This window comes from Panthera onca, chromosome B1 (assembly GCF_046562875.1).
Source record: "Panthera onca isolate mPanOnc1 chromosome B1, mPanOnc1 haplotype 2, whole genome shotgun sequence".
NCBI lineage: Eukaryota > Metazoa > Chordata > Mammalia > Carnivora > Felidae > Panthera > Panthera onca.
In genome coordinates, this window is record NC_138342.1 from 3,498,260 (window position 1) to 3,522,112 (window position 23,853).

The 23,853-nt window shown below is 61.5% G+C and overlaps 1 protein-coding gene across 21 annotated transcripts in view; it reads left to right on the forward strand.

The window, feature by feature from the left end:
• Positions 1 to 23,853, forward strand: part of ABLIM2 (actin binding LIM protein family member 2) — a 143,064-nt gene that overhangs the window by 91,282 nt on the left and 27,929 nt on the right. For 4 of the 21 annotated variants that reach the window (XM_078446315.2, XM_078446313.1, XM_078446311.2 and 1 more), the window contains exons 11-18: positions 548 to 580; positions 2,433 to 2,553; positions 5,061 to 5,159; positions 11,484 to 11,585; positions 12,025 to 12,078; positions 17,228 to 17,347; positions 18,383 to 18,435; positions 19,160 to 19,301. In XM_078446315.2, coding sequence (XP_078302441.1) covers positions 548 to 580; positions 2,433 to 2,553; positions 5,061 to 5,159; positions 11,484 to 11,585; positions 12,025 to 12,078; positions 17,228 to 17,347; positions 18,383 to 18,435; positions 19,160 to 19,301 — 724 coding nt within the window. Of the gene's footprint in view, positions 1 to 547; positions 581 to 2,432; positions 2,554 to 5,060; positions 5,160 to 11,483; positions 11,586 to 12,024; positions 12,079 to 17,227; positions 17,348 to 18,382; positions 18,436 to 19,159; positions 19,435 to 23,853 lie in introns of those variants that run through there. The other 17 variants (XM_078446318.2, XM_078446332.2, XM_078446320.2 and 14 more) reach the window with 15 other exon arrangements.

The window sequence follows — 23,853 nt, forward strand, 5'->3', positions numbered from 1 at the left end:
GCAGCCGTCCGGCAGTTGAGCACCAGTGCGGGAACCCAGCAGGGAAAGGAGAGCAGGCTGGAAGCTCAGAGATCTGGCTTCACCTCTCTGAGCCTCAGTCTCCCCTTCCGTGAAACGGGGAGATTGGGAGACACTTGCCCCTTTCCATTCTGAGGAGAAGGAAACCCCAAACCCCGAGGCCCCGAATCACCCTCCTCTTCTCTGGGCCCCTTTTGTCTCCTTTCCGGAGAAGACCGAGGCAGATGGACTCAGGATGTTGCCACCCTGGGCCCTGACCGTCTCCCTCTAGGAAAATACGTCTTCACGGGAGAGCAGTGGGCATAGGGCGCACTCAAAGAAGCGTCCTGGGGAACCTCTTTCCTGGGGTGCCATTGGCCCTACTTCTCCAAAAAGGTCTTGGCTCCTGGGTCGTGTCTGGTGGTAGGTTCCTTGCCCGTTTGGAGGAGGGTCTGGTCGTGAGGATGTGTCTGTGCCCTGGGCTGTTTCTTCTTCCCCACGTGACCTCCTGGTGCCAAGGCACTAACAGGCCACTCTGTTGTGTCCACAGTCCCCACAGGTACTCTCGCCAACGCCGACAGAGGTAACCGCCTGCCCCCCGGCCCGCCACCCTCCCACCCCGTTTGCTCATGGTGCTTCCCCCCCCCTCCCCGGGTTATAAAGATAACCGCCACGGCACCCCCAGCAGGGCCTCTGTGGCTCCTGACCGTGGGGTCTGGGGCCACGGTCCTTGGTGGCCTTAAGTGCTGTCCTCGGCGTTGGTTATTTTTATAATCACGTCTCATCACGTCTCATCTGCATGCCCCCCGTGCACCTGTCGGCCCTGTAGTCACAGACACGTGGGACGTGGCTCTCTCGAGGTCTGGGTCATGGCTTTCTTTTAATTTTTTTTTAACGTTTATTTATCTTAGAGAGAGAGAGAGAGAGAGACAGAGCATGAGCAGGGGAGGGGGGGAGAGAGGGAGTCACAGAATCCGAAGCAGGCTCCAGGCTCCGAGCCGTCAGCACAGAGCCCGACGCGGGGCTCGAACCCACGGACCGTGAGATCCTGACCCGAGCCGAAGCCAGATGCTCAGCCGCCTGAGCCACCCAGGCGCCCCACGGCTTTCGTTGGAGAAAAACCCCGGGAGCCTGGGTTGGCCCAGGGCCCACGTCACTCCTCTGAGTGGGACGAAGAGGCAGCCAGACCCTCGCAGATGAATATTCCAAAAGCGTTCCTCTGTCAGATTTATAGTGAGCGGCTCCGGGTCCCTGTTTCCAGCCTCAGCCAGTGACGTGGACAGCTGTCAGTCAGACTTCCGTCTGCACTGGCGTCGGACCCTCGGGTCCGGGAACGCGGCGACACCGGGACGGTGGTTAGCTCGTGTAGAGCTTCTACAACCACACGTGGCCGGCGAGCCCCACGGACAGGCTAGGCGAGGAGACAGGGCGCCCGTGGGCTGGAAGCCGGCCCGAGGGGCTGAGCAGAGGACGGCCAGAGATGCCGCCGCCCCTGGGGCGAGGGGGCCCCTCACCGTGGGTGGGGACGAGCCACACGGGCTCAGGGCCCGGCCGGCAGGTGCGGTCGCAGCACGAGGGCCGGCCTGAGCACAGCCTGGAGGCGGGTGTGCGGGCAGGCTTCGGGGACGGCGGCTCAGTGGGTTCGGTCGGAGGGCAAGCCTCAGGAGGCAGAAGGTAAAGCCCAGAAAGGGCGAGAGCCGGGAGCGCCAGACCCACACTCTCGTCGCCCGTGCTTGTCCCCGTGCCGGCCTTCAGGGCCCAGCCAGCGGCGTCGGCACCACGGCATCCTGGGCCGTCTCACGACTGCGGCCTTCGTGCCCTGCAGCCTGGCCGTCCCCCGTCCCTGCTGCCGGGTCATCTCACGCCGCCTGCCGCCCGTCCAAACGGTTGCCCGTCCTGCTTGAACGGAGTCTTGTGGGCCAGTGTTTGCGGGTCCGATTCAACCGAGCCTTCGGGCCTGGGAGGGGTGCTGTGGTGCCTCCCGGGCCCAGGAGCCCCCGTTGTGGGGCAGGCGGGGGCGGGGGTGAAGAATGCAGAAGCTCAAGGTTCTCAGAGACCTGGTGGTTGCCAGGACCCCGGGTGCCGGGGAGGGGGTGGGGCAGGAGCACAGGTGCAGCCAGGTCCCTCTACCACCTTTTGGGGAGCCCGGACACAAGGAGGGGCTGGTGGGGACCCTGCCCTCTGGGACCCGGGGGCACAGGGACCGGGCTGAGGCCAAGGCGGGGTGGTGTGAGGTCCCCCCCACCTGGTGAGGTGAGGTCGGGCCCCCACCTGGCCCTCCAGATGTGCCCTGGCAGGTGCAGAGGCTTTCTCCCTGGGGCCACGTTGAGTCAGCCCCGAGGGTCTGGGGGGCGAATGCCAGGAGGAGGGTGGGCGGCGGGCGGGGCGGGCAGTGCCCTCAGCTCCTGCGTTCACCAGGCCGCCTTCCCTCCCAGGGGGATCAGGACGACCGTTCGTACAAGCAGTGCCGGACCTCCAGCCCCAGCTCCACCGGCTCCGTCAGCCTCGGGCGCTACACCCCCACCTCGCGGTCGCCCCAGCACTACAGCCGTCCAGGTACTTGGCGCCCGCGGCTTCCCTGACCCCGGATGAAGATCTGCTTCCTATTGCCCTCCCTCTCTTTCGAATCGTGCCTTACTTTACACACCTGGTAAAGCGACGGGCCGGGCGTGGGGTTCCCGGTGGGTGACGGGAGAAGCTGTCCGTTTAACTCGCCCATGGTGGTGGGGACGGCAGAGGCGGCTGGTGAACCCGCGGGTCAGAGGGGCCGTCCGGGAACACGCAGGCAGCACCGAGCGCTCAGAACCGAGCTGGTGTTTCGGTCACGGGCGGCAAGAAGGTTACGGAGCGTGAGTGTTGGAGACCAGAAGCCCGTCAGTCCCGGGCTCACCTGGGGTCTGAGGGGCTTCGAGCCGTGAGGACGGCGTCAGCGGCCAAAAAGAGAGCCAGCTTTCTTCACGCGCAGCTGGGTTGGTGGCCCCAAAGACAGCCCTGTGGAAATTGGCGAGAGGCCAGGGGCGGGCCCGTCCCCGCAGGGGGACGCCCGGTGCGGGGTGCTCCCCACCCCCCCCCCAGCGCGCCTCCTTCCCTGCCTGGCGCCCGGCTGCGTATTGCTGTCCCTTAGCTTTGAAAGCCCGCCGCCGCCCTCGGTGTGTCAAAGCCGCAGGACGCTCCACGCACACTCTGCCTTCGTGAGGGATTTTTCCAAGCCGCTTCCTCCGTGGCGGCTGCTGCATGGCGCCATTTCCACGTCCATGGACTCCGGCTCTTAGTTTCACAGCCTTTGTGGAAAAATCAACTCATTCGTCTGCAGTCCTTTCCATTGACTCCCTGCTGTGTCCTTGGAACGTCCCGCTCACTGGGTGTCTGGAAAGTGGATGAGTCAGTGTGTGTGTGTTGGGGGGGTGTGGATGAGTGTGTGGGTAGATGGAGGGGGGAGTGACTGTGTGAATGAGTGTGCATCTGGGTGTGTGTGGGTGAGTGAATGAGTGAGTGAATGAGTGTATGAGTGTGTGTGAGTGTATGGGTGAGTGAATGAGTGTGTGTCTGGGTGTGTGTGTGTATCTGGATGAGTGGGTATGTAGGTGAGTGTGTGAGTGTGAATGTGTGTAAATGGGTGTGTGTCTAGGTAAGTGTGAAGGTGAGTGCGTGTGGGGTGTGTCTCAAGCGTGTGAGTGGGTGAGCGTGGGTGTGTCTAGGTAAGTGTGTGAGTGAATGTGTGGGTGACTGTGAATGTGTCAATGAGTGTGTCTAGGGAAGTGTGTGGGTGAGTGAGTGGGTGAGTGTGGGTGTGTGGGTGTGTCCAGGTAAATGCATGAGTGTGGGGGGGGGGGGTGTCTGGATGAGTGTGTGAGTGGGTGTGGGTGCGTCTAGGTAAATGTGTGAGTGAGTGTGTGGGTGAGTGTGAATGTGTGTGAATGAGTGTGTGTCTAGGTAAGTGTGGGGGGAGTGTGGGGGAGTGTGTGTGTCTGGATGAGCGTGTGAGCAAGTGGGTGAGTGTGAACGTGTGTGAATGAGTGTGTGTCTAGGTAAGTGTGTGGGGGAGTGTGTCTGGATGAGTGTGTGAGTGGGTGTGGGTGCGTCTAGGTAAATGTGTGAGTGGGTGTGTGAGTGTGGATGTGTGTGAATGAGTGTGTGTCTAGGTAAGTGTGGGTGTGGGTGGGTGTGTCTGGATGAACATGTAAGTGGGTGAGTGTGGGTGTGTCTAGGTAAATGTGTGAGTGTGTGGGTGTGTGTGTGGGTGAGTGTGAATGTGTGTCAATGAGTGTGTGTGTCTAGGTAAGTGTGTGGGTGAGTGAGCGGGTGAGTGTGGGTGTGTGGGTGTGTCCAGGTAAATGCGTGAGTGTGGGGGGGGAGTGTGTCTGGATGAGTGGGTATGTGGGTATGTCAGTGAGTGGGTGAGTGTGAACGTGTGTGAATGAGTGTGTGTCTAGGTAAGTGAGTGGGTGAGTGTGGGTGTGTCTAGGTAAACGTGTGAGTGAGTGAGTGTGTGGGTGGGTGAGTGAGTGAGTGTGTGGGTGAGCGGGCGAGCAGGCGGGTGCGGGGTGAAGGGCAGTCAGCGTCCTCGCGCGCCCTCTCTGAGGGCCCCTCTCCTGACCCCCGGCCACCGTCCTTTGGGTCACCTGGGCGTGTGGCCGTGCCTGGCCGGGTGGCCACCTCCGAGAGCTGAGACGTGCACCTCAGCGGGGCGAGCCCGGGCGACCGTCCCGTGCGCGCTCGCCCGGGCCCGGCCAGCCGCTCTCCGCCTGTCCTTGACCCCACGGAGCACCCCCCCGCCCCGGGTGGAGTGACAGGCAGGCCTCCGGGGGCCGGTGGCCGCTGTCCGGCCACGCCGGGGGCTGCCGCCCTATCCCCTAGAGAGCGGCCCCCCCCCCCCCCCGGCGGGACCGGAGCCGACCGAGCTAAAGCGTCCTCGGCGACTCCCCCTCAGGTGCCTCGAAATGGTGCGCTTTCTTCGGGAGAGGAAGCAAAATGTTCCTAGCAGAGCGGGGCCTAGGAATATTTTGTGGCTTTGCGGCCGGCGAGCACGGGGTGGGCTCTGACTTGCTCTCTGTTGCCCGCAGCTGGTACTGTGAGTGTTGGTACCAGTAGCTGCCTGTCCCTGTCCCAACACCCAAGCCCTACATCCGTGTTCAGACATCATTACATCCCCTACTTCCGAGGTAAGGTGCGCGGTGCCGCGGGCTGTGGGCGCTCGCAGGGCCTCCCGCCACGCGTCTGTGTCTCGCTGTCCCGTGTCCGCCGCATGGCTTCCCCGAGCCCTGTGTGTCCGCCCGTGCCCCTTGCTGTGTGTCTCGTGAGTCCAGCTCCGTCTCTGTCGGTGTGTAAATGTTCCTGGGAGGAGGCCGTGGGCAGCTCGTGGCGAGAGGAGTGAGCGGTGAGGGCGGAGCTCGAGCCGGAGGGACAGGAGGCGAGGCCGTCCCCCGGCGCCCGGCCCCGGGGCCCATTGTGAGAGCCCTCGCCCGTTGCCCGTGTTCCTTCCCACGTCCTCTGCGAGGGGCAGAGGGACCGCTCCCGGCCGTTACCTAGAGCAAAGCCCAGGAGGCCGTGACGCGTCCGTGGCCTCGGGCTCAGGGTGGCCGGGGCAGGATGCGCCCGGACAGGCTCCGAGGTCCCGCCTCCTCCCAAGGTGCAGACCGCCCGCCGTTCGCATCCCTGCACGGGCATCGTCGGACGCAAATCACACCAGGGAGATGGCCAAGCTCTTCTCCTGCACGTTGGGAACTGAATTGCGTCCGACTCGTGTGTTAGAGCCCCACCCAGCAGTGTGACCGCCTCTGGAGATGGGTCCTCGGGAGGCCGTCGGGGTTACCCCAAGTCACTAAGGCGAGGCCCTGATCGGTGGCCTTACGAGAAGAGGAAGAGGCACCAGGACGTCTCTCTCGCTCTCTCTGCACGTGGTCGGGGGAAAGACCGTGAGGCCACGTGAGACCAGGGTGGCCGCCTGCGAGCGGGGAGGAGGGCCCTCGCCGCACACCAGACCCCGCCACAATTTGGCGTGGGACTTGCAGCCTCCAGAACCGCGAGAAACACGTGTCTGTTGCTGAAGCCGCCCGGTGCGGCACTTTGTCGAGAGGCCCTAATGGCCGGAGACACCCTAGGAAGACCCTCGAGGCGTTAGAGGAAGCAGGTAGGATGTTCTTGCTGACGCCCCCGAGATGCATGAAGTCCCCGGCCCGTACCGCGCCGGGTGGAAGACGTCCGGCCCGAAGGGACCGGGAGGCGAGCCAAGCTCAGCTGGATCGTTCCACTGTGTGCCGGTCTCAGACGGGGCTCGTCGGAACTTGTGCGTCCCCCGCGTACGTCACCGGTCGTGTAGGTGCGAGCCCCGTCGGTCGGCAGCAGAGCCGGAAATGGTGCGCCCCGCCCCCGTGCGTGGGAAAGCCGGAAATGGTGCACCCCGGGGGGGAAGTGTCGAATGACCAAGAGGCACACGGAACACTCACAGCAAACCAGAGTGAATTTGACTATTAGGTCACCAGGGAGACGTGTCTGCTCCCTTTGCTCACACGTCCAAAGGCCCTGGGCACACGGCTCCCCTCCCCACCCCCCAACAACCACCGCCACCTGCCGCTCCGTTTTGGGTGGGGCTGTTCCCCCGGGGGGCTCTGGTCCAGGTGTGGCCTGCAGACCACAGGCTGGGAGCAGACCCTGTGAGCCTCCTCTGCTCCTTTCTGACCCTCCACCCTCGAGTTCTTTCTGTGCCAGGGTGAGGAGAGCCACATGGACCCTCGGCCAAGGGCAGACACCCCGGGCGGCACCTCAGACCTGCAGCATGCCTGCTCCGGGCGGGTCGGGGGGAGCAGCACCCCGTCCTCAGCCCCGTTGAGAGGGGGCCAGGGAGAGGCAGCCCCATTGTCCTCGGACAAGAGCAGCGAGGCCCTTCCCTCCATCCCGTGTGGGAGAAGACTGTGCAGACAGACCCCGCCCCCCGCCCCCCAAAATGTGGTCCAGAAACTATTTCCTGGCTGGGCCAAGGGCATCCCCCACGGGCAGGGGCTCTGTCCCTGTGCGGTGCGGTGGCCGGGTGGGTGGACACAGGCACCTGCCCAGTGTGGGGCCTTTGAGGCCCGTGTCTGCCCTGGCTCCCTCCTGGCTGCTTTGGCCACCAATTCCCTTTGTCAGAGGTCAGACACAGCCTCCCCACCCTGCTCTCGGGGTCAGACGTGGGGGAGCCCTGACCGCACGGCTCTGCCCCACGCCCGACTTCCAGGGCCACGTGTGACCTGGGGTTTGCCCAGCCTCTTTCCAGGACTCACCCCAGAGGAGACCGAGGCTCAGAGACACCCGGGCCCTGAAATCCCAAAGCTCCTTGGGACAGACCCGAGTCAGGCTCCCGTTCACAAGCCGTGTCCACCACAGGTCCCGGGTCCACCTCAGAGGCCACACCGAGGGAGCCTGTGCCCTTCTCCTTGATGCTCATTCAGCCCTGCGCTCTAGTGCGTCCCAGCCTATGGGCGTTCCAGTGGCCAGCTGTGCCCACGGCCTGCCCTCCTCCAGCTGGTCACGGCCCTGGGTCTACCCACAGTCCCCGGAAAAGCTGTTCCCGGCCTCTCCTCATCCCTCCTTAGCATCCCTGACTCCACTAGGTGGAAATTTCTCTAAGAATGCTGCTGTGACCGGAGGGCTCCCCGAGGGGAGGCATGCCCTCCCCACGGCCAGCACCTGCCCCGACCCGCCAGATGCTGACAAGGGCCCCTTGCTTCCCTCCTCTTTCCCTGCTGGACGCCCCTCCCAGTCACACCTACCCACCCCTGTCTCCGTGCCTAGGGCTGCCCCTCCACCAAGACCTTGCCCACAGCAGCAGTGCTGATGGTAGTCAGGTACACTTTAGTATGAATTCCGGGCGGTGTGAGGCTTAAGGCTGACCTATCACCTGTTAAGGAGCTGGCAGGTGTGGGAGGCGGTTGCTGCTGGAATCTCTTCACCGGGCAGCTGCCACTTACCGCCCAGCGAGCCTCCTCCCCACGAGGCATGGGAGGGAGAGGAGGGAAGGGGCTTCTGGTGCAGAGCCTCAGGTCAGGGTCCTCTTCCCACCGCTCGCTGCGCCCCAGAGGTACCTCTCCATCCGGCCCCAATCCCTGGGCCATGCACCTTACCGGGTGGTCGTGGTCGAGGCTCAGGGGGCCTGTGGCGGAGCATTGCACACGCGAGGACCCGCCCACGTCTCGGCGTTCGTCCTTAACGCTCCCCTGCGCACGGATGGGGGCTGGCCTTGCTTCTGGCCGCCTGGAGAGGAGCCAACTGGGGGCAAAGATGGGACAACTGAAGAGTGGACTGAATGAAGAGTATTGACCCAAGAGTATTGACCCAAGAGTAACCCAAGGTGTGAGATGAGGGTCCGTGAGTCCACACTGACACGAATACATAAAGGAGGGAGAAGGGACAGATCTCTCCCCTGCAGAAGAACCTCCAGTGATCTATGTGGAGATATCACCCCCGAGGAGGGGGGCCCCCTCCCCAGTCCTCAGGTGGGCGCTGAGCGCCGTGACCTCCCGCTAAGAGTGCAACGCGGGACGGCAGGGAGAGGGCCGTGCAGTGGGGAAGCCTGGCAAACCCGGCCGGGGGGTCAAGGTCAGCATCCCGGTGACGGAGGGTGCCCTTGACGGGACGCGAGGAGAGGGCACTCCACCACCCCGGTCTTCCTCCCGGGGACCCGCGATCCCCGTGTAAGCACGGGAGACGATCAGACGAGTCCCGGCCGAGGGACCTCGCACACAACCCCTGGCCGGGACTCCTCGCAGAAATCGTCACAACATGGCAAGTCTGAGGAACCAACCGTCCCAGCCCCGAGGAGCCGGGAGACGGGCGGACAAAGCGTCACGTGATGTCCTGGGCGGGCTCCTGGGCAGGGAGGGGACATTGGGGGAAGTAAGGAAATCCAAACAAAGTGTGGCGTTCAGAGAGTACCAAAGGGGCAGTGCACGGCTGTGACGTGGGCCCTGAACCGGTGGGGACTGGCCAAGAGCACACAGGAGCCTCTGCACAGCCTGAAACGGCTCCAAAATAAATCACTTACTTAACTTTTAAAAGGAAGAAGCGCCCCCCCCCCCCCCCCAGTAGAGCTCAGGTTCTGCCCTCCTTCCTGAACTGCCTCCAGAAGCCACGAGCCTCCTCAGAAGGGGCTTCTGTGCCTTTTCAAAGTCACCGCACAGCCAGGCTCTCCTCTGGGTTTCCCACATCCTTGGTGACATCAGTGGTTTGGGGTTTTTACCCTGAAGGCCCACGGGGGAAGCTGGCCCCCGGGGCATGACGGGAGCCTCTAGAGGGACCCGGTGAGCGGGCCGGAGCTGGGTCTCACGGGGGCCCTGGCACCTGTCACCCAGGCCCTCCCGGCCCCGCCCTCCTGCAGACGGCAGCTGAGGTGGTGGGAGCCCTGCAGGGCCGACGCGGGCCGAGCACCGCAATGGGCCCCGGAGGTTGACGTTGGCGGTGTGCGATCATGAAGTGACGAAGCGAGTCCAGAGAAGGGAGTGGTCAGCAGTGGCCTGTGTCTTCCGGGGAAGCTGGGTACTGGAGCCTTGACCCAGGAAGTCTTGACTAGTGGGGAAGATTACAAAGGGGGTTCTGGCGGGGGCAGGGAGGGGAAGGAGGGCTGGGGGACTGGGACAAGGTGGCAGAGTTTGGTGACCAGTGCGTCCCTGGATGGCAGGTGCGGGCGGGCATGACGGGCCACTGTTTCTGTGTCCCCACCTGCCTCTGGGTCTTGTGCCCTGTGGGTACCCGAGGGACGCTGCGGGCGCTCCCCAGACAGATCGGCACATGTACACGGGGGCTTGCGTGTGATGTAAGAGGGCACCGCGCTGTAGGCTTGGGGACTGGGGGGACAGGAGCCCTCAGGAGCCTATGTTTGATGGCCTGGGGCCGCCTGGGCAAGAGCTGGGTGGACCAGGGCCAGTGAATTCCGGGCAGAAGGAAACGAGCTGTTCGAAGCCCCCCGGATTCTACGGGCCAGCCGGGAGCACGCCCAGCTTAGCCATGACACCCCAAATGCGCCGTCCTCCGCTGCTCTGGAACCCATGCAAGTGGATTTTTTCAAGCCTGTGCTTCCGCCACGTTTCTCTGCCCTTGGGGATGGATCCAGTCGCAGCCACAGTTGGTAGAACCAACCCGCAGTTTCCTTTGTGTGCGTGGGGCGTGGTTTCCCCGGAGCTAAGAAATGGCCCGGATTGGCCAAGAGCTCTGGAAGGCCCTGGAAGGCCCCACTGGAGGGGCGTGGCTCAGGAGAAGGCGGGGTTCACGCTGCGACAGGGGGCAGTCACCTGCCTGAAACGCCATCAACGCCGACGGGTGAAATTGGACCCCAGGCGTGGGAAGATGCTCGAAGCTGCAGTCAGCAGCCCGTTTTGTGGTCTCAGCCCACACAAGCGTGCCCTCACGCCCTCCCCGGTTCCCAGTGCACCTGCCCCGGGCCACAGCTCGCTCTGAGCCCACGCCCGCCGCGCCCTCCTTGTTAGCCACCGTGCGGCCCCCTGCCAGTCCACTCCCAGCCCCTCGGAAGGGCTGCTTCACTTCCCCGTCACCTTGGGGTCCCGATGCTACAACGCCCAGGGCTCCTTCCAAGGCAGGAGAGCCCCTTGCGTTCGCCAGGCCGCGATCTGAGGCAGCACAGGGTTCCCGAGGCTAACGGGAAAGGAAACGAGGTGTGCCTTATGCGTGTGTTGCTAAAACGAGCCGTAAACCTCATCATCCAAAGTGTTCAGTGCCCATCGCATTCTGTCTATCATGCCATTCCTCAAATAGGTACCTGTAGGGCGGGGAGGTTCCCCGGGGGCAGGGGGGCGGGGGGACCGTGGCTGCCTGAACTTGTGACTTGATAATCCAACCTTGTTCAAAACACAGAAATTACAAATCCACACGGGATAAGGAATCAGAGCCAGAATTGGAGACTCCTTTTCATTTGATTTGCCAAAAATAGCTTTATTCGGGAGCATGGCCGCTGACACCAACTTCCTCTTATTCTCCTGTGGCCCGTAAAAGTTTACTCCGTGGCTTTGAGGGACAGATTCTGTGATCCTGTGCTGGATGGTTAATCCGCGGGTTTTCCAAGCAGGCGGCATCTTCTTACACAAGGATACTCAGAAAGGGAGGCTTTGGTTTTGGTGACTTTGCGGTTTGCTGGATGCAGGCATCAGCCGTGGCTGAGCAGCGGGCCAGCTGTGCACCCCAAGGAGAGTGGGGGGCCAGCCCAGAGCCAGGCCAGCCTCCCCATGAACTAGCAACCAGCAAACCCTTTGCCTTCAAGGCCACTATTCCTTCGCCACGGGGCAGTTGGACGGGGTCCACCCAGGTTGGATTAACAAGCCATGGGGCCCGGTCTGGAAATGTCAGTGGGGGCCACCCTCCCTTCCCTGTGCAGAGGGGTGGGGGTGGGGGGCCCCACCAGGCAGGGGAGAGGGCTCGCGGGGAACAAGTGTTCCTATTTGACGTACTCTCCTTTCCCTTCCCCTTCCTCCCTTCTGCTGTCTTTGCTCTTCCGTCTGGAGGCAGTGAAAGTGGCCGGAGTACCCCGAGCCTCTCGGTGCTCTCAGACAGCAAGCCTCCCCCCTGCACCTACCAGCAGGCGCCTCGCCACTTCCACGTCCCAGGTAGGCACCCAGGACGCGTGGTGGGGCTCGCCATGCAGAGCGTCTGTTTGCACGGAAGGGCCGTGGTTCCCAAGCCTCTCCGCCCCCCGCCCCCCATTCTGCGGGTTTGCACACCCCGCAGCTGGCCTGTGTTTGAGCTTCTCCCGAAGCCATACAAGCACAGGGAGACGTTTTTGCCCTCCTGGAAACGCGCTGGAGGGAAGGCGCTGTCCGGCCGGCCGTGCACCTTAGCCGCCTCCCTCCCTCTGCCCCTTGAACTAGGTTCTGGCATCGGGCTGGGCGACGCTTAGCTTGCGGTGTGGGTCCCGGGCATCAGTCACCTGTGGGGCGCCAGATCCTTTCTGGCCACTTAGGATCTGGTGCCTGAGGGCTGACGTGGGATGGAAACCTCCGGTCTGCTGGCTCACCCTGCTCTTCTCCTCTCTCTCTTCTTTCCCAGACACTGGCGTAAAAGATAACATCTATAGGAAACCCCCCATCTACAAACAGCATGGTACATTCAGCTCTCCTCTGTCGCTGGCTCCCTGCATGCCTGTCGCACCCTCTTGCCGTGACCCGATGGGCGATGGGGAAGGCTCCTCGGGCAGTCTTGAATGTTACATGTGTTCGCTAGCAGGATCCCCGGAGCCTCTTCTCAAATCGCTACAGAGGGTGCCCCTGAGTAAGGGCGCCTCTGTGTGTCGTAAGGCCGAGGCTGACACGTGTCGCTGGGCTCGGGGAGGGTGTTCACAACCGAGAGCGGGTTTCCATGAAAACTGCTTCGCTTTTTTTAAAAAATTTACTTAATGTTTATTTATTTCGGGAGGGAGACAGAGCATAAGCAGGGGAGGGGCACAGAGAGAGAGGGAGACACAGAATCCGAAGCAGGCTCCAGGCTCCGAGCTGTCAGCACAGGGCCCGACGCGGGGCTCGAACTCACGGACCGCGAGATCACGACCTGAGCCGAAGTCGGACGCCCAACCGACTGAGCCCCCCAGGCGCCCCAACACTGTTTCGCTCTGAGTGAAGCAGCCAGATTGGCTTTAACCAAGGTGGTGGGGGACAAAGGCTTCTTGGACCACAGCCCAACCCAGCCTGATTTTTGGGAAACATAACAAACCAGATTTAGTCATTTATTCCTGCGTTTTAGGAATTTCTGACGATAGAATGAATAGCTAGTTTTCAGGTAAAGAGATTGTTGCCTCAACAGATAGGGGCTGGGGACGTCTAGCAGCGAGGGGGTCCCCTCAGCCTCCAGTTTCTCTCTCTAAGCGAGGGGACTGCTGCCTCCACTCCACCGGAGTCTGCCCGCCTGGGACAGGTGCACAGGCAGCACGTGGCTAGAGCCATGGAGCAGGAAGCAGAAGGCTCAAGGTCTCCCCTCTGTTTCTTGATGGAATTGCTGGGCGATTTGGGCATGTTGCTTCACCATCCTGAGCCTCTGTTTCCTCATCTGCAAAATGGGACCGAGCCCTCCGCCCCGCCCTTTCCACAGGCCGGTTCTGAGACCAGATGGAATAATGAATGTGGAAATGCATTATAAACCGTGACGTGCTGTGCACGTGACGGGGAGATGGGAAGAGGAATTCTCACGTTTACAGTTCTTGTCTAGATGCACCCAGAGAAAACAGCCACGTCCCGTGTTGACCACTGCATCACTGTGAGACAGAATCCTGTAAGAGTGTGCTTTCTGTGACTTACTGGTAAACCAGTGCTCTGACCGTACAGACAACAAGGTTCTTACTCTTTCCTTGATTGCAGTAGGCCCTGTGCTTTGCACCTGCACTTGTCTCCTCTTCCCAAGAAGGAAGAGAATGGATTCCACTCTCGGGTGCCGAGAGGGCAGTGACTTTCAGACCGTGGCCTCTCAGCCGGGGAAGCTTGGAGCACAGATCTCCCAGAGGGATCAGAGAGGGGTGGGCTAGTTAGACGCCAGGGCTCGTAGAGATTGTCCAGACCAGCCCCCTCTTGTTACCAGCGGGGAGCCTGAGGCCCAGCCGAGGGAAGGAGCCGTCGCGGTAAGTGCCGTCTTCACATCGCGGCACCCGTGTTCGAGCCTGCGTGGAAAGCGGCGTGTTCTGTTCTTGGCCCACAAGTGGGATTCACAGACTTGGCCTTTTATTAACCTCAAACATGTAATTAACGCACGCGGTAGAGGAGGGACCGGCTCCTTAGAAAGCGGAAGAGGCCGTAAATCAGATAATGAACCTGCTCAACGACATCTGAAAGCCAGTTCGGAGACAGAGGACTTCTGACATTAAGTCCTTTGATTAGATCGCCCAAGGGAGACATTTGATTTTTACTGTTACCAGCGATAATCCTGGTGCTGTTGTTTTTAAACTGGATGCGAAGGCCCCTCCTACCCAAAAGCGAGTGAATTCCAATATAACTGAGCCCCGAGCCATGACTGAAGCCCATTGATTTCCGGCATCTGGCATGTCGAGTCTTTTATGAAGGAAGCTCTGTGGAGTACCTCCTGTCCACCGGGCATTGGCCACATTCCGGGGATACACACGAATGAAGTCTCTCCCTTTGTGCACGTACATGGGCTGTGAATGGAGGGGTCAGCATGTGGCGTGCACTGTCCTTGACCAGGCTTCCTTACGTAGCGCTCGGCAAATGATGGTTGTGTTAGGATACGTTTGGTTTTGAACATATTTGAGATGTTTGGGTTACAAGATTTCCCCCATCCAGGTGAGCACATCCTGTCAGAAGTATGTGTGTGTGAGTGTGTGTGTGTGTGTGTGTGTGTGTGAGCGTGGGCATGTGTTGTGAGTGTGTGTGAGTGCGTGTGTGTGCACCCCCCCCCCCCCACTATGTTGAGCAAAGTGACCGCCCATCATCTCGCAGGAGAGAGGAGTGTAGTTCAGGTTTAAGAAGCCATTCTTTGACTCTCCACCTGTCTTGGGACCCTCTGGGTGATGATGTTAAGTTACTGGACCATTTAACTACTTTAAGATGATATATCCATCCAGTTTAAAAAGCATAGTTTTTTTTAAATTTTCTGTTTGAGTTTATTTATTTTGAGAGAGACAGAGACAGCGTGAGTGGGGGAGGGGCAGGGAGAGAGGGACACGGAGAGGATCCCAAGCAGGCTCCGCACCGCCAGCACAGAACCTGATGCGGGGCTTGAACTCACGAAACCGCGAGATCGTGACCTGAGCTGAAACCAAGAGTCGGACGCTTAACCGACTGAGCCACCCAGGCGCCCCTAAAAATCAGTTTTTAATCAATGCGTTTACTTTTCAATTCCCTGTTTCCAACCCATAAAAGGTTTTTGTCGTGGTTGTTTTTAATTAGCATCCCGCTTTTCTGGGGCTCGCGTCCCATTCCTGTTTTGGGGGAAGCGAGCCTCCAGCCTGCCGGCTGAGGACGAGGGCGGTTAGCGCCCCATCGGCCGCCGTGAATGCATCCCTGCTCTGCACAGACGCTCCATCGCTGTCAGTGCCTTTCCTGTTGGCCACTCTGAGGGGGGCACTGAGCCTGGGGACGAGAAGTGGCCGCTCTGTGGCCCAGCTGGGGCTCACCCCCAGGTCTGCCTGACCCCCGACCTCCAGCCCCCGACCTTTCTGCTCTCGTACAGCATTTAGGGCCTGACGGTATATTCTTGTACTGTATTTGTTCCAGCTCTGCTTGGTTGTGATTTAACGGCTTTAAAACAAAAATAGTAAGAAGAAAGGAAGCAAAAGGGAGTGAATGGAAAATAGGAAACAGTGGGGGGACAGGCCAGGCCAGGACGAGAAAAGCCCTTTCCTGCACAGTCAGGGACAGACGCGGGACGCTGAGTGCAGGCAGGACCAGGGCGCTGTGCTGGGGAGCCCGGTGACCTTGGTGAGGCAGGCACGGCTCCGGCCTCGGCCGCTCCCCGTCCCCGCCTGAGAGTGGGCTCCAGGCTGCTCTGCCATCGAGCTTTGACGCGAGGCGCAGAGCGGAGCTTTCCGGTGGTGGATGCCCCGGGTGGGGCAAAGCTGTGCTAGGTTTCAGACTGCTCCAAATGAATTCCAGAGGAAAACAGAACACGTTCCCCGCCCCCCCCCCCACCCCACCTCCCAGGAAGCCGAGTGTCCAGACGCAGGCACAGGACTTGCATTTTCCCAAACGCTGTCTCATTTGTAAGCCAGCAGAGCTCTCGGCCGGCGGCCGTGGGAGTCTAAGTCCCTGCCCAGGAGCCCTGCACCTGCAGCTGCCCCGCTGGCGAAGGAAGGGTGCTCGCTCCATCCTCCCGCCCGGGCCAGACAGCAGACGTGGCCCCGTGGGGCATGCACGCTATTCCTCTGGTCCCTGGTGTGAAACGGGAAGCGATCGCTTCTCATGTGTGTCTCTGGGATTCCTTTGTGGTGAGGTTGAGCCTCGTCTTGGGGGTTTGGGGAACGTGTCTTGGGATGAGAGGAACGAGAAGGCAGGTGGGCTATGGGTCCAGAAAGAAACTCGGAAGCCTGCCACCCTCCTGGGGATGCCTCCGACGGAGGGTCCCCGGGGCTGTCCCAGGAGGGCTCCTCATGGCAGACGCATCCCAGGCTCGGAGGGAACTGCCTGGTGTCTTAGGATAGACACAACCCGATTTCCTGGCCGTCTTCTGCCCACACTGTGAGACACCCTGCTGCCAGTTGGCCTCAAAGCTGGCCTCTTGTTTTCTCCTGATTTTTCCAGACCTCTCCCAGCGTGTTACCGCATCCACATACGTTATCTCACAGATCCTTGCAACTTGAGGGTGGGCGTCACTTGCCCGCTTTACAGATCAGGAAACTGAGGCTCGGGGTTGTTAAGGAAGCAGGCCACAAATAATACAAAGTTCTGGGTTTCCTGTATTTTCCTCCCCCTGTTTCCGCATCTTAGAATCTGTCGTGTGTGTCTCCGGCTGGCACACTTAGCCTTTGGAAAGCCCCCGGTGTGAGCCTGGCTCTAAGTTGTGCACGCGCATGTGGCAGAGACTCGGCAGAGAAAGTTGCTAAATCCCGGCGGGATTCTTCCTCGTCGGGTGGTGGGGCCATGTTTTGAACCCCGAGGTCGCTCTGCAGCCGGCACATGTGCGGCCCACCCTGTCACCCACGGCTGTGTGACCTCCTCAGACCCAAGATGGCCTCTGGTCCCTGTGGCCTGAACTCCAAGGGCTAGGATTTCACGTCCCAAAGAGCCCCTTGGCTTTTTTTTTTTTTTTACACTCGCAAATTACCCCCACTGTGGGGTAATTTGGGGGCCCCCGAGGGCTCGTGAGGGGTGCGCTCACTGACTCACCCGTGAACCCAGCCCTGGAGGCCTTCTCTGGGCTGGGCGATGGCTGTGCTCCCAGGGCTCCAAGTAGCCACTAGCCTGATTGTCCCCAGGGCTTGCTGGGCCGCTGGCTGCCAGGAGTCTTGGCTGATGTTCGGCCAGACCCTCGGGGCTCTGCTACCCAGCGAAGGCCGTTGTCTGGGCAACGGGCGAGCCCTGGCTGGTGGGCATGCGTCCGCCTCGGTTCCCTGCCCCCTGCTCTCTGCCCGTCACGGTGCTTGTCACGCAAGCTGGCTGTAAATTGGCCTCCAGGAGTGGAGAGAGCAGGGTTTTCATTTTCACGCTGGAAAATCACTGTCTCTCCTGGAAGAAGGAGAAACAGGTGGCCATCAGGAGTAATGAGATGTCAGCGTATCCAGAACGGTCTTCAATTGTGACCTTATCTTGTCAAGGTCCTGTAGCCCAATCCCCAATTTCCAAGCTCTCGGGCCTGATGTCAGTCTTGTCCTTGGTGGTGCACAAGGCAGGGTGCTCCAAAAGGCTAGAAGGTCCAAGCCCTCCGTGGGCTGCAGGTAAGAAGCCCACCCCTGGCATGTCCTTCCCGTGGCCTCGGTCCCCGTGGAGGGTGGGGAAGGACCCTGGGGTTCTCCTTTCATCGTCCGTGCATGGGGGTCCATGTTCTTGTATGGGAAGTCCCGAGTCAGATCCTGAGAACTGTCGGGATGCCCTTGTACGATTTGCTTGATCAGACGTCCTTGGAGGTGATGTCAGCCCAACTGGGTGACAACCCCCACCCCCACCGAGAAAAAAAAAAAAAAAGCCCAGTGGAGAATACAGACTCCTTCCTCCTCAGCTCCAAATAGCTCTCTTGGTAGGCACACTGCTGCTAAGTGGATTTTCGCTTGCTCGAGTCCGCTGAGGTCGCCTCTGGCTGTATGTCGTACCTCCTTTCCTGCTCTTCGAGGACCTTCTCCAGGGGCAGAACTCACTGACTGCTGTGTGCTCTGCGGGCGGCAGGAAGCGAGGGGGGCAGACAGAGGGAGGACTTTGGAGACAGACCATCTGGGTTCAAACGTCAGCCTCTGCCACCCCCCATCCATGGTCTTGAGCAAGGCCATCATGTCTCTGAGCCTCAGTCTCCCGATCTGTGAAAGGGGTTGCATGGGCATGAGCGGTAGTGCCTTACCGGCTGAGTCGGACACAGTAGGCGCTGGTTGGCCAAAACCTCCTCTTACTTTATGTTAAACTGGGAAAGCAGAGAATGCGTTCTTCCAAAGGCCAAGCGGCCGCATCGGAAAACACGGCTCGATCTCTCTGTTGTGTGTGGAGGGCGGGGAATTGGCTGGAGTTTTAAGAGCTCATCACTGTGCACACCGCTCTTGGTTTTAAGAATCGTCACACGTGAGGGCGCGTGGCCGCTGCCCACGGTGTCCCCGCGGGAGCCTTCTCCAGCGTGTCCTGTCCCCCAGCCCCGAAAAGGCACCCGTAGTGTTGACCTTGGCTTGATCACCCTCTGTCTCTGAGCACACTGTGGAGCGGGAATGCTGTGGCGGGGAGGCGCGGCCTAGATGCTGCATTACCCTGACAGGCCACCTCTTCCCTTCCAGCCGCGAGGCGACCGGACGGAGAGGACGGCAGTTTCGAGCAGGATAACAGGAAGGTAATACGGGGGCAGGTCTGGTTTAAGGCCACCCTGCCCGGAGGGAGCCTGGTTTCGTGGGGATTCTCCAGCGGAAACCTCAGGTCCCCTCGCTGACATTCTGCTCCTGGTTGGGTCCCACGAGGCTGTGCGCCCCAGGGGCCAGATTTACGAGGTGCCCCCCGCCCCCAGCCTCCTCCTCACACGCAGGAGTAGCTCGTCTCCTGCCGAAGTCCCCCTTAGGTGCCCGTGTCACCTTCCTGGTTCTATAACTGAGCAGATGTCCGAAAGTAAAGGAAAATACGTCAGCGTGTGTTCTGGGGGCATCTGGGTGATTGCTCGAGATCGGGCTTGGCGGAGTGCTCCGTAAAGGGTCCGAGGGTAAATATTTAGGGCTTGGGGGCCGTGCCGTCTCTGGTGCGGCTCCTTTGCTGTGAAAACAGCCAGGGGTGGAGCGTGGAGTCACGGGCACGGCCACGTCCCGCAACGTGTCAACTACGAAAGCAGGCTGCGGGCAGGGTTTGGCCCCCGGGCCGAGTTTCCCCAGCCGCCCCCGCCTGGAGAGCCAGGGCCCTTGTCGCCAAGGGAGGGAGGCGTGTGTGGAGAGAGCCCACACCTGGCTCCCCGCCCCCCATGCACCGCCGTGAGAAGCCCTGACCTCCTCGAACCCATTTTCTCATCTGTAAAATGGGGCAGTGCCATAGCCGATGACCTGGAAATTCACGTGACTTGTTTTTTCTCTCAGCAGAAGACCAGCTGGCTGATTCTCAAGGGGGACGCAGACACTAGGACTAATTCTCCAGACCTAGACAGCCAGTCTTTGTCCCTCAGTAGCGGGACCGATAGAGACCCTCTCCAAACAATGCAAGGGGACAACTTTTACTCACGTGAGTGGTTCTTTTGAGCAAAGAGCTGTACGTGTGGCTTGAGAGGCCTCGCAGCAAAGGGGCCCCGCAGCCTGGAACCCGTCCCCCCAGATCCAAGCCTTGCTCATTAAAAAAAATACATAAGAGCAAACCAGGTGGGAGTGAGGACCCTTTTCTGTTTGAGTTTCCCTCGGACATCGTCAGCTGGCGAGCTGCCAGCGGGCATGCTGGCTTGTCTCCTGGAACATTCCGGAGCCGGCCAGAGCCCAGAAAGCCAAATGGGGCTCCCGGGCTCTTTGGCAAAGAAGGCGTCTCGGGCCGCCAGGCTGCAAGCTGAGGGCCTGTTTCCCAGAGCAGACGTAAGCATGGTCCAGGCAGGGGAGTCCAGACTGGGAGTCAATGACAGGGCACTGCCACCCGGTGCTGGTCCTGAGCAGAGATCCGGGGACTGGGGGCTTCCCGTCCCCAGGGAGCACAGATGACGACTGTCTGGCTCTGGGGGCCGTGAGGGCTGGATTAGGAGTGGTTTTCAGATGTAGGGCGAGGCTCCACACGGTATTCTAGAGGCTGTGAGTTCCCGGGGAAACCACGGCCAGCTACAGGGGGATGCCCCCGGGAGGTCTGGACGTGGTCTTCGGGCCCCAGAGGGGCCGTGGGTGGTGCCCGGTGGGTGAGCGTGAGGTGGAGCGCGAACTCGAAGGATGAGGACGGGCGTGAGAAGGCAGAGAGCGCAGAGGATGCCGGCCGGGCCGCTCCTTCGTCGCGGGGCCTCTGTGCCACCCACCTGCCTGGCCGGGCGGGTAGAGACCAGAGGAGGGGACACGCACGCACAACCAGCGCTCTGCCTGGCCCATAGTAGGTGCTCAGCGAACAGACCGTCATTGTCATCCTCACCTCCATGACTGAGCCGTAACGGGGCTGACAAATGAAAGCCTTCGCGGGCAGGGGAGGGGTGGAGAAGGCCGGGCATCGCTGATGGTTGAAAAAGAGGCCCAAACACAGCAAAGACACACCGTTTTGTGGATGAGTTTCGTAAGCAGACATCTGTGAGCCCACCCCAGCCCCGCCTTGCGCCTCCGGCCCTGCCTGGGGTGCAGCCTTCTAAATGTGGGGATCTCTGGGCCGGCGCAAAGGGTGGTTGTCACCGCGGGAAGGCCACACCAAAGCAGTCCCCCAGAGTGACCCGTCCACCACGGGGGCATCCCTCCCGGCTGCCCGTACCGCCCGCAGGCAGGGTGCAGGCCCGGGGCCGGTCCCAGCACGACCCACCGACCGGGCAGCCGCAGTCCGTCCCCCAGCCCGTCTCTCCTCCAGTCACCCGGCGCCCTGGGTGGCTCAGGACTGACACCCGAGCCCCCGGCCGTTGCTGCTTTGTGTTCCCTTGTTCCTCACGGCAGCTGTTTTGGAAGGCGGTGCCTCCAGCCGCCCTCCTGTGCCCGGGTGTCCTGGCGTTCCCGGCGAGGCCCAGGAGCTCTCAGGAAGCCAGTGTCTGGGGACGTCAGGGTGGCCCTTTCCAGCCTTCCGCCCTCTGCTTGCTGGGCGGGGCTCGGCCCCTCGCCTCCCGCTGACCCAGGGATCCCCTCTTAGGCTCGCAGGCCACCCGCGGGAGGAGGGGCACCATGCGGGGAGAAGCCGAGGCGGGAGACGGGCTGCCGGTGGGGACCTCCTCGTGCCGCCCACCTGCCGTATGCCCCACGCATGCTGCCTTCGCCCCGGGAGCGGCGTGAGCTCGCCTGTACCTGCTGCAACCAGGTGCCCCGGGTGTCCCGGAGGTGGAGGACCCCGGCTAGGCCCCAGGCTGTGTGCGCTGATTTGATCGGCCAATCACACACCTGCAAGGTCTTGTTTCGGCCCCGCCCCCACTGTTGCCGCCCCATCACTGGGGCACAGGCGACCACAGATTGGGGGAGGGGGGTGCTGGTGCTTCTCATCCGGGGACACCTGGCCTGCAGGAATCACCATCCACTGGGGAGGTTCCTCCAAAGTGCATACAACGTGTGTGTGTGTGTGTGTGTGTGTGTGGCCTTCCCTTTACCGATGCTTGCTTGTGGCAATCACCATGGTTCTGTCATTCCTTCACTTTCTACGGTGTCCCGATGTCGGCTCCTCTGAGCAGGAAGCCCACTGTGCTATCACACGTGTCCTGAAGACACTGTCTTGTTTACCGATGTGCATGGACCCGGGCTGCTGGCCATGCCCACATCGAGCGTGCCTTGCCAGCTGCCAGCCGATTGAGAAATTCGGGCGGGGTGGGCAGCACCCAGAATCCGAGGGCCAGGTCCCCTCTTTGCCCGGGGCTCCTTGGACTATCCCCGAGCAGCTCCCAACGTGAGTGCGTCGACACCGGTCCCATCGGGAAATGACTGTTCTTGAACAAAGCAATCGCACACGGCAAGGCACGCCCAGCCGCGTCCCTGGGACACCCATCTGTAGCGCGCCCAAGGAAGGTAGGATTGTGACACTCAACACAGTGGGCGCTCAATAAATGTTTGTTGAATTGAGATGCATTAAATTCAACGGGTATTTATTGAGCACCCACTCTGTGCCAGACGCTGTGTGGGGCGCGAAGGGGGGCACCGAGAAGACGAGAGCGGCCCCCGCCCCGGAGAAGCATACGGGGCGCGAGAGAGGCGGAGACGCCGGCGGGAGCGAGCACACGGGCACCCCGCCGCCACCCACCGGGGGCCTCCGAGGGCCGACGGGGAGGGGCACGGCTCATGCCACCCATGACACCATCGGCACATCTCACCTGGGGCTGAGCTCATCATTCAGTGCTTCATCCATCCCTCCACCAAACATTTATTGAGCACCTACCATGTGCAGGGCATGGTGCTAGGCAGCGGACAGGTGGAGGGGAGTGTGGCGCAGGGAAGCAGATGACTGAGGCGCAGTGACAGAGCAGCGCGGGCCCCCCTCCTTTGTGGCAGCGGCTCTCCGCTCGCACCGTCACCCCCTCTGAAGAGGGTCTCGTTGAAATATTTTATGAGAGACTGCTTTTATTTTCCTTTATCCTGCACCCAGGGTCCTATCTGGACCGTGCCTTTGGTACGTTGTGGCACCAGTGAAGCTGACTTTTGCACAGGGAAGGGTGGCACGGAGCGCTTGTTAGAAGCAGAGGGTCTTGAGCCCCCAGAAGAACACGAGGCGACACGAGCCCCCTTCCGCAGCCTGGACCCTGCGGACGGGCCTGCTGCCTGCCCTGGGTCCCACGTTCCGAGCCCCTGAGGTTCTGCCTTCTCCTCTGAGGTCCCCCACGACGCCCTCTGCGTGGTCAGGGGGGTGTCGGCATAAGACAAAGCCCCAGCCGGCTGGAGACCCCACCCGGAGGACTCAGGGACCCCTAGAAAGACCCCAGCGCTTCTGAAGGAACAGGCCCTTCCTCAGGCCCCAGCACACGTGAGGGATGGAGAAGGGGCCGGGAGGGGGGCGGGGGGGGAAGCTCTGCTTTGGAAACTGAGGCAGCACAGATGGTGGTCCCTGTGGCTTTGGCTTTTGCGTCCCCTTCTGTGTGTCCCTCCCTGTGGAGTCCCGTGTTTGATGGGACGCGCTGGTCTTTGCCCGGGGTCCTGGTGTGGGGCCTGGCCGCGGTCGCCTCCCTGGGTCCCTCCCAGCGCCCACGGGCACGGGGGTTAGGAGACAGGGCTCTGCGGCAGCTTGCTACCGGCCTGAGGTTTGGTCAGAGATGGCCTTTCTCCCGTCCCCTGTCACTCCTCCGGAGTTGCAGGATGGCAACAATTGCTCCCACGTGTCCCAGTCCACGACTGAAAGAAAGAGACCCCGATTCGCCGTCGGCCGGTCTCATGACAGCATCTGGTTCACGTGGGCCCCGCGGCCCCCGGGGGTGGCTCCACAAACCTCAGGACTGAAGAACGACGTCAGGGCTGTTTCCTCCCTCACGACGGGCCAGACAAGGCCCAGGGGGAGGGCGCCACCCTCCCGACCTTCGGCAGATACCTTCCCGAGCACCTTCCGTATTCAGGCCCCGCCGTAGGTGCTGGGGGTAGAGCAGAGGCCCGAAGAGATGACACCCTGGCCCGAGGAGCCCAGCTGCTCGTGGGGTGGGGGCTCAGGAGCAGAGTTAGAAACTAAGTTCCATCAATGCCGTGCAGGTAAGGAGGCCAGGAGGTGCTGGGGACAGTCTTCAGTACGGCGGCCGGGGAAGGGAGACCATATCTGAGCGAGACTCGAGGGGGTACAGGCTCGAACCAAGTGGACACTTAGAGGAAGCCTGGCAGGCTTGTGGGTGGCAAGGGGGCCCGTGTGGTAGGGGTGAGGGCTGCGATGCGCGGGGTCATGGGGGACTTGGTCACCCGGGGACGACTCCAGCCTGGCGTCCAAATGGAGCTGTGGTCCTGGAGGGTTCCCGGCAGAGCCCTGACCTCGTCGGGCCTGAGTGGGGGCACGAAAGACCATATGAGGCCATTGCCATCTTCCAGGTTGGGGGACAGTTACTGGGAGGGTGTCCTGTGGGTGTGCGTTCCTAGCAGAGGGTTCCTTTGGGGAAGGTGTCCTGGGGGAGGGGTGTGTTCCTGGGGGAGAGTGTCCGGGGACAGGGTGTCCTATGGGGAGGGTG